Genomic DNA, 9,927 nt, shown 5'->3' on the forward strand with positions numbered 1-9,927 from the left:
ATCACAGAATTTGGCATCTTGGATACAATATTAACAGACCTACCTTTTGCAACTTGTATTCTGAAGGCATTTCTTTTTCTTCGTCCATAATCTACACTGAAAAAAACCCAAAATAAACAGGTTACACCAATGGATTTTTCCCTCAACATAGTGTCATTGTCATTCCCAGTGGAAAAAGTACATAGGAAGTTGATTCCCAAGCTTTCACAGAGGTTCTTGTTAAAAACTACCTGGGTGAAAATGTGATTGTCCTGCTAAGCAACTGAGCAAAGTACTAATGTATTATTGGATCCTCTGCACTGAGGTGTTCTTTTCCCTCATATTTTAAACTCACTGGGGTAAACCCCTACATGCTGCAATGAATCTGCAGTTTTTTATTTAAAACAGAACAAAAATCAACCCATCAAAACCCAAACCACAACTAGACCTTGTAATGCCAATGCAATAATAAATGAGTCATTAAATGTATCAGCAGAGGGAAACAATCTTATTGCTTCAAACAACCTCAACAAACAACTGGTAATGAAGGTAACATAAAGAAAACTGTAACGTTCATAATGAATCCAAGTGAACGAATATTCTAATTTATTCTACTTTATTCTATTTATTCTAACATATTCTACATTTTGAACACAGGATGTAAGAAGACAAATCTTAACTCACCTGTAGGTTTTCTGCAAATCAGATGCTAGAATTCCAATGTCAACATAGTTCCCACATTTACTACTTGCAAGATACTGAAATGAAGAATAAAACCTTTGTCAATCACTTCACCAGAACATCCCAACCAAATATGCCTATTTTAAATCCTGCCCTCCTTAAAAGTTGAAATGAAAATCAGAATCAGCTTTTCACTGCCTTGCAACCAACACACCAAACAGTATTTCCCAATGAAATGGGAAATGTTTATTAAAGCACAGATTACTGGGCAGCTCTGCTTCCTGGGGAAGGGCAGCATCCTACATCTGGGGGCTTGGATGGGGGTCAACTCTGTTACTTTTATTCAGCAAAAAGCTGACTTTATAACCCACACACCATCTTATTGTCTTGGTTCCTCTCAGTTATCCTCCTTTCGGTTTAGACCTCCCACCCTAAAAACAAAACCATCTATGTGAATCAGCATGGAATACTCTCATAAGAACAACTTTAATCTTTACAGGACATTTCAGGGAATACTATAGAGAACTGTGTTAATAAAGTGAATTCTACCAAGCCTTTTTATGGCTCTGACAGGAACTAATCCAACCCATTTTCAAACCCCAATTATGAAAGCATGAGAAAATGTGCTAAATTTCATGTACAACTGCTACTCCACTTGCTTTCTTTCCCCATTCTCCAAATGAGCAACAAGAACTTTTGATAGCATAAAGATGGATTCCCTCTTAAAAAAAGAGGAAGAAAAGTCACTGTCTCATTTTAAGGAATTAGCAGTGGAGTGCATTTATACACAGGCTCAGAAGCCTGGTGTTCAAGGTGCAAAGTCATTATAAACTATCATAAGCTGTGACACAGCACTGCACCACTTGGAGGAATCACAGCTGTTCCCACACGTATTTGGGAAGTAATCCCATTTCCCCCTTTTCTCAGCTGTTCAATAAAATCACTGTACATGTTTCCAAGTACAAACAGCGTTTGCCAATATCACAGAACTGCGGGATCATTTAGGTTGGAAAAGACCTCTGAGATTATCAAGCCCAGCCTGTGACTGATCCACCAGAGCACGGCACCGAGTGCCACATCCAGCCTTTCCTTAAACACCTCCAGGGATGGTGACCCCACCACCTCCCCAGCAGCCCATTCCAGTGTTTGACCAGCCGTTCTGTGAAGAACTTTTGCCTAAGGTCCCATAATATACATACACACACATATATATACACATATATTTACATACACATACCATACACCACGTGTATACCACATATATACCACACAGAGACAGACCGTGTGTGTGTATATACACACACACATATACCTATAATATACACATATCTATAGGAACACTTTGAGTATATTCCTTTCGCCCCATTCATTTCACACGTGAAGCAGCAGCAGCAACCTCAAGACCAGAACTACTAAAGAGGACAGAAGAATGACAGAAAAATAACCCCGAATTTATAGAAAATTAGAATTAATAAAACAAACCATTAGACCTTTCTAAAGCCTTTTAAAGCCCTTCCTAAAGCCCCCAGAGGCAGGGCCGGGGTTTGGTCCTCTCCTGCCAGTGAGCAGGCCGGATGCTCAAGGCCCCTCAGCCAGAGGGAGAAGGACGAACCCCGTGCCGGCTGCCGGTGCCGGCGGTACCGGGGGTGCCGAGGGTGCCCCGGCGTGCGGGCGGTACCTGCTTGATGCGCTGCTTCAGCCGAGGATCGGAGACGCGGCCGGGCCGGTACCGCATGGCCGCCACTCCGCCTGGGAGAGGACTTCATTTCCCGGCGTGCCTCGCTGCGCGGGCCCGCCCGGGCGGGGCGGTGCCTACGGCGGCCGGGAGGGGTTCGAGCGCGGCGGGCGCGGCGGCGGGATGGAGTCGGTGGTCTTCATCTTCTCGCTGATCGACTGTTGCGCCCTCATCTTCCTCTCCGTTTACTTCGTATCCTGCTCCTCCGGCGCGGGGGGCGCGGCGTGGGCACAGAGGGGCGCCGGGGCAGGGCGTGGCGGGCCCGCTGAGGCGCCGGCGGGGCCGGTGTGCTGAGGGCCGGGGGGCCGCGCTGGGCCGTGTGGCGGCGGGGCCCGGGGGGCGCGGGTTCGGGGCCCGGGGCGGGCGGGAGCCGCTGAGGAGACACAGGCGCGGCACAAGGGGCGAGCGGGGCTCGGGGGCCGCACGGGCCTAAACAGCGGTGTTTCCATTGCGGGGGCGCCGTGCTCTGTGCTCGCTGTCTGCCCGCTGTGTGCGGGGCTCCCAGTCCCCCGGCAAGCGGGATTTCCAGGGCCTTTTGTTAGAGCCGGGTCCGCAGCCTGTGCTGCCTGCCCTTGTTGCGGTGTAAAGGCACAGAGTTGGCTCCCTTGCTTTTCTCAATAAAAGAGAACGGGCTTTCGCATTCTTTCAGTCCTGATGGGATTTTTCAGGGCGTACCTAGTTCTTCTAGCAAAACCCACTGGAAAAAAAAATAATAAAATCATCCTAGAGGAATAAGTTGTTGAAAAATGAACGGCCTTTTTTTGAACCCTTTTTTTTAGGAATAGGAAAAAGATCTCTTAGTGTTCATTTTCTTGAAGAAAAGAACCATGAACTCTACAGGAGAGAGCATGGCGAAGTGCACATGAGAGGATTTTTCTCTCTGAAATATTCATATTTCAGTCTGGAAGCTCGTTCAGTAACGATGTTACTCTATTATTTCCTAGCAAAGTATTGATTAATTCAATGTTGTTGTAAATGTTGAGGGGGAAATAGTAAATTCGCTGCTTAAAACAGCACTATTTTGTGAGGAGAGTTTAAAAGTGCATTGACTTGTCCTGTCCATTAAATTTTGGTTTCAAGGGTTGTAGTAACAATTTTGATACTAAAAGTCCTGAGTTTGCCTCCCTGGTGTGTTTTAAGGGCTGAACTGAACTTTAGCACTTGTGCAACAGTTGCCCTTGGGAATGTATAATAAAATCACTTGGCCTGATGATAAAATGTAGCCAAGCCTTCCATCTAAAATAGGCATGAGTTGTAACTAATTGAAATGTGCCTTGGACAGAGCAAGGTAGAGGAAGGCAGTGAATGCTGAGAGCAGAGGGTTCTCTCCAGTTTGTTGGCTAAAAGTAAAGCTTTGTGTACTCTGAATTACCATACACTGTTTCCTTATCCTGAACTTCAGATAATCACACTATCAGATCTGGAATGTGACTACATCAACGCTAGATCGTGCTGCTCCAAGCTCAATAAAGTAAATTGCTCTTCCTTGCATTTGCTGTGGTTTGAGAAAACCACATCCTCCATCTGAGCACTGCAAATAACTGGGGTGTGATGGGTATCTGAGGAGCCTTGATTGGCAGTACTTTGCATGTATCCCTTATTTCAGCCTGCTTGTCTCTTTTTGGATGCCCATTTTTCAGCAAATTCCATCACAAAAGCACCATTTAAAATGAATCTGCTTAAAACTCTTTGCATTTAATCGATGTGGCCTTCCCATGTGTGTGTCAATTTTGATTTAGAGGTATTTTACCTTAATGTGAGAGAGACTGGTGCAGGATCCTGTCAAGCCAAGAATTGTGATTGCCAGGGGCTGACCCACTTTAATGATGCCAGTTTTTGTATTGATCAGCTTTCTTATCTGTTCCAAGCCTGGGGCTGTTTGTGCAGGTTTTAATTATCTGAATTCCCAAACCCACTGTTCTCTGCAGTGATTTCAGATGAGCTCTGCATACTCTCTCAGCTCTCTTTCTTGAATGCTTGTGTAGTGCAGTTGTGTTCAGACTGTGCTGCTCTTTAGACATGTTTGTAATGCTTGGGAAAAGCGCCTCTGTTACAATATCTCAGGGCTTGATTTCTGCTTGCTTGTGTGGAATCTGCCTGCAGGTATTAATTTGTCCACACTGTGATGGAACCACATGTCTCTGCTGTCAGTTTTTCAGATTTTATGTTGCTATAATCAGATTATAATCCCAAATAGATGTCATTTTCATGAAGGAATTTACATTTGTGCATGTAACTCTTTCCTCTTTCCCCTTTTTGCAGTGGGTGGTGCCTGAGCTGATTGGCCATGCTGTTGTCACAGTTTTAATGCTTATTTCATTGCACTGGTTCATCTTTCTCCTTAACCTGCCAGTGGCCACATGGAATATATATAGGTAAGTGCTCAGGGATTTGTGGGGTTTCTTTCTAGCACTGTCACTGGTTCAGCTTTAAGTGTGGTGCAAAGATGAACAATATGTGATGGTGAGATGCTTCAATTGTGCTCTTGAGCTGCTAACAGTCTTCATTGATCAAACTGGCATAATTTCCTGTCCTTAAATTGACAAGAAACCCAACACTATAAAGGACATGAAACTTTTGGCTTTTGCTTGCGTTCTCTTTAGTGCCCAGGAATCTCCATTTGTGGGCCATTCCCAAATTCATAGGAAATAATAGCAGATTAATTGGGATGATGAAATGGTACTGAAAAGAGAGTTAATAATGTTTTCATGCTGGTCCTGATAGTGCTATCAGCATAAAAGTGCTTAGGTTGGCCTGGCTGATGGTAGTAATACCACGGGGCTATGGTGTCATCCCCTGCACCCTCCTTCATTTGCTGACTGTGCCTTCCCCTCACCTGCATTGGTTTTGGCCCCCCCACTCTGCAGGTTTGTATTTGGGAAGCTTTGCAGCCTTTTCACCCCAGGACAGCTGTCAGAGTTACTGCTCTTGGTACACTGGGCTGCCACCCTGGGAAATGGTTTAGTTACAAGTGGGGGTTTCCACGTGGCAACACTGGGACTGTCAGTCCAAACTGTGTTCTTTTTATCTGATATCATTTGGTGTGGGGAGAACTGACCCTTCACAGGTGTTTAGCTGACAGAAACTGGGTGTGGATTTGCCACAAATTATCTCCAGTCACTATACTGAGGGAACCCAAAAGTCCAAATATTGAATGTTCAGGTATGGAAAGCTGGCTGTAATTCTTGTTTGCCTGAACCTGCCAGGGCTAACTGTTTGCAGGGAGAGGTGGAGCTGCTGCTAGAATTAAACAACAAGTTTCACAGCTCTCATTAAAACAAATTTGAGGATCTCTGTACTGATAACCTGCCTGTTCTTGGGCCAAATAGCAGTGCTATTTCAATTTTGATAAATATCACTTGTTTTCTACAGTACTACCAGCAAAGCCTTCCAATATTTCTAAGCTGGGGAAACATGAGACAGTATAACTTTATGCTTAATAAATAAGTGTTGCCTAAATACACACACATAGGTCATGGTTTTGCCTGGTTTTGTTTACCCCTCCCTATGCACAGCTGTGACCTAGAGTGACCAGTATTTGGTTTGGGATCTGCTGGCAGGTTTAGGGTTTGATGTTTCATTTAGGCAAGGCTGAGACACCACAGACAGAATGCATTTTCATTGAAGCTGTCAAAATTTCTTGTGCTGGTTACCACTTCGCTGCTTTGTTTTGTGTACTTAGGTTAATTTTTAAAGCAGCCTTCTAAAACTGGTGAGAGGGAGTTTTAAAAGAGAAATTATTTCTATTTCTACATGTCAGGCAGTAAACTTTGCTCCGTTTTGTTTGTATTGTATTGACAATATTGACAATTGACAAGTTTTGTATTGACAGCTCTCATTTTATATATGTCCTATATAGCGTAAATACTCTGAATATCCTAAAATTCAGGATTGTTTCCTTAATTTTAGATGTGCAGTGTAGGCAATAAGAAGTCAAAATATTAGGCCTGTATCACTAATCCTCCCTTCTTTCTGTGGATTGAGGAGTTTCTCCCAAAGTAACAGCCTGGACTATCCCATCTCTAGTGAAGGAGTTGGAGGCCTGCAAAAGCACATGTGGGGTTTAGCATTTTTAGCTCATTAGGAACTGTAGTGATAGTGCAAGGAGTAATGGGTTCAAAGTAAAAGAGGGGAAATTTAGGTTAGAAATATAGAAGGAAAATAATTCTGTTGAGATTGAAGAAGTCCCTGCTTTGCAGTGTAAGTGATAGAAAGGTAGGATAATCTCTTTCTCTTATTCACTTTCCTTTAAAACCTCCTTAATCCCAATGACTACATGGCACCTACAGGCAGTGCTGGCTTAATTTAGTAATTCTCTCAAGGATTTCAGTGAGAGAGGTTTTGTGCAGGAAGGGTATCAGAAACCAATCATGGGAAGGATAAATTAGACAAGACCTGCATCAAGAGAGACTTCCAAAGCTGCAATGTGTTTATTGTAACATCCTATTGGCCTTTCTTGTTCAGCCCACTCAGATGATGTTTAACTTTTTTTTGATGAATTTTGTAGCGTCTCCAGTGAGAGAGTTTTGTCTTACATTCTCCTTGTTTTAAAACTCAAAGAGAAGCATTCAGCTTTTTTTTTTTTTCTTCTTCTTTGTTGCATAGATCTCCTTGAGAGAATAGGTCCAAATAATGAGATTCTTGCCATGCCTTTAAGAAGATTAAACTGAAAGAGTAAAAAAAAAAATCTTTACAATTCACTGAAAATTCTGGTCAGAACTTCTACATCCCTTTAAAAATTGGGAAATCTAGAGGGAAGTATCCTGTTGCTGTGGTAGCAGCTTCCACTGAATGGAAATCCTGTAGACACTAATGTGTGTATTTATTCAAGCTGACAGTTTACTTGTTTGCTGCAGAAGTTTTTTTGCTGTGTAGAGGATGACAGCTGGCTCGAGCTGGGTGTGTCAGCATCCAGCAGCATTGTATCCATGGCTCAGTTCCTTACATCTAGAATATAGGCTGTCCTGCCTTGTGGGCCTCTTGGAAGAAATGTCTGACAGCTCATGCAATTAAGTTGCATCATTTAAGTGTCACCATTTTTTTCAAAAAGCAAAATTAATGCATGCTGTCTTTATGGCATTCATATCCCAGACAGGTAAAAAAATTATGCATTCTGTTTCTAGGATAAATTGGTACAGGAAATGTGCTCCTCCTTTTATTCCAATAGAATGTGCTGCATCTCCAGGAAATGGACAATAATTTGTGTTGTAACACCAAAAACAGGACAACTGTTCAAAATTTCAAATTTAGAAGAGAATTTCAAACTGGAATTATTTAACATTTTGAACTATTTTTAATGCAACACAACTGTCTTGGGGTATTAGTCAAATATGCTGCACTGCTTTTCAGTGCGTCTGTGACAGACAGTTACTGTGGTCTGGACTTTTCCTTTCTCAATGTCCTACTGCTGCTAGAAAACCTCCCTGTTGCTTGTTCCCTTTCCTTCCCCTCCTGTTATGGAAATGAATATTGTAAGAGGTGGGGAAGTGCCTTTTGGACTACAAGTGGTGCCATTGGAGTAAATGAAGAAAATTGAACACGTGTTCTGTTCTGAGACCATGTTTCTGCTCCAGCTTTAAGACAAAGAGTTAAATTTCTGTGTAGAAAGAATCTGATTCCAGGAAGGTAGAGCCTGTGTATCATCTTATGGAAGTGATGCTCTAGCCTGAGCTCAGCTGGAGTGAGAACTTCATGTGCTCCCTCGAGAAATTCTTCTGACAAGAGAACATGCTGCTGGCTCAATTGTCACAGGACATAAACATTTGTATTGCTGGTTTTATGCTTCCTTGGCTTACATTCCACTTGGCTTCACTCAGCTTTTGTTCTCGTGTGGGTTTGGACAGCAGAACTTGACAGATCTTCAGTTCTGCCCGACTCATCCTGTTGGCCTCAGTGTGCTGAGGTGTCCTAGGACAGCTGTGACAAAGGCAGGAGTAACAGCACAGATCCTTTGCCTTGGCTTATGCCATCTCATTGTGACCACTGGAGTTTGTGATTTTCTCTGTGAGGCTTTTTGCTAAATAAATTACTGATCCTTAGTTAAATTAGGTTCTTTTCCAGTCCCTTTCATCGTAGGCATCTTTCCACTGTGGGTGGGTGTTTTCCCCACGACAGCAACTAACTGAACAGCAATTAAAACAAACTGGAATTGGCTATTGCCTGGAATCTCTCACATTCATACATGGGAAGCTGGGCTGATGTTTTTAGTACTTTTTGTTCTCTTATTATTTGTGGGTTGTAGTGGTAGAGATAGCTGCAATATCCAGAACTCCCTTACCTTAAATTGTGAAACAACTCTTCAGATGAAAGTCCCTTCTTAGCAAGCTTTCCCCCACCTCTTGCCCTTACACTCCCTAATGTTTCAGTGATTACATGTTCGGGTTTTATTGTTTGGGTGTTTTTGTTTGTGCTTGGTTTTTTTTGCTGTTGTTGTTGTTTTGTGGGCGTTTTTGTTGTTGATTTTTTTGTTTTGTTTGTTTGTTTGTGGTTTTTTTTATTCTTTAACTTTCAGGTACATTATGGTGCCAAGTGGAAACATGGGAGTATTTGATCCCACAGAGATCCATAACCGAGGACAACTGAAATCACACATGAAAGAAGCCATGATTAAGCTGGGCTTTCATCTGCTCTGTTTCTTCATGTACCTTTACAGGTTAGTTTCAAAAATTGCTCCCAAGGAACAAAGGGAGTGCCTGCCAGCTATTTTTTATCTCCTCTATTCCACTGGTGTAATTGCTGGTATTCATGTCTTAGCTTTTTTGCATCCTGCTAAGCCTCAATAATATATTTTGACAGCTATCTCTGGGCTCAGTATATGCCTTTATTCATTCTGATCAAACAGTGTTTGGAAACTCAGGCTATTCCTTAATCTCAAAACCACAATGTAAAGAGTTACATGCTTTCAGCACCTACAGTAAGTGGCCTGTTTAGCAAGGAAATACTCTTGAGGACCAAGTTTATTTTCTAAGTTCTGTTTTTAAAAAATGAAGTTGATCTGGCTGATTTACATCTAGATGGGTTTGTGATAAGGCCACTTACTCCAAGGTGGCAGAGCTGCTGTTCCTCTGCTGCAGTATTGCTTCTGCAGCCTTGTCTTCCTCAGCAAAGCACACAGCAGGAGTGCCTTGACTTTCTATTTCAGGTTCTCTCAGAGCAGCTCTCCCGTGACACTGGGAGCTGCTCCTGCTTGCACAAGCTTCAGTAATCCACTGGTATCATGTTCTCTGTTTTGTCACAGTATGATTCTGGCTTTGATAAATGATTGAGAAGTTGAAAGAGAACCATTAGCTGCCAAATTGGGTCATCACTCCAGTGACTGGTTGTGGAGCCACAGACACCTCCCGAACACACCTAGATCAGTGTCGTCATGCAGTATATTTTTCCTCTTTGAACAAGAAATATTTTTCTGTATTTTTAACATAAAATATTTTCAAAAGACATTGGATCTGTGTAGCAGTTGTTTTTGTTCCTTTACGAGCCAAACTGCTGGAGCTGCTGTTTCTGTAAGATGAAATCCTTGCTTACAGAAGTGA

The 9,927-nt window shown here is 42.7% G+C and overlaps 2 protein-coding genes across 2 annotated transcripts in view; one reads left to right on the forward strand and one right to left on the reverse strand.

Moving 5' to 3' along the window:
- Positions 1–2,437, reverse strand: part of NVL (nuclear VCP like) — a 37,871-nt gene extending 35,434 nt beyond the window's left edge. Inside the window, exons 1-3 of the mRNA XM_083857834.1 lie at positions 2,339–2,437; positions 664–737; positions 44–96 (exon numbers count right to left, since the gene is read on the reverse strand). Coding sequence (XP_083713960.1) covers positions 44–96; positions 664–737; positions 2,339–2,395 — 184 coding nt within the window. The 5' untranslated portion in view covers positions 2,396–2,437. The remainder of the gene's footprint in view (positions 1–43; positions 97–663; positions 738–2,338) is intronic.
- Positions 2,438–2,476: 39 nt separating this feature from the next.
- CNIH4 (cornichon family member 4) lies at positions 2,477–9,834 on the forward strand. Its single transcript, XM_083856376.1, has 5 exons — positions 2,477–2,587; positions 3,798–3,866; positions 4,658–4,770; positions 8,907–9,047; positions 9,633–9,834. Exons 1-5 carry the CDS (start codon positions 2,519–2,521, stop codon positions 9,658–9,660), a joined length of 420 nt encoding a protein of 139 aa, XP_083712502.1. The 5' UTR covers positions 2,477–2,518; the 3' UTR covers positions 9,661–9,834.
- The last annotated feature ends 93 nt before the right edge of the window (positions 9,835–9,927 follow it).

Source organism: Zosterops lateralis, assembly GCF_965231275.1.
Source record: "Zosterops lateralis genome assembly, chromosome: 3".
Classification (NCBI taxonomy): domain Eukaryota; kingdom Metazoa; phylum Chordata; class Aves; order Passeriformes; family Zosteropidae; genus Zosterops; species Zosterops lateralis.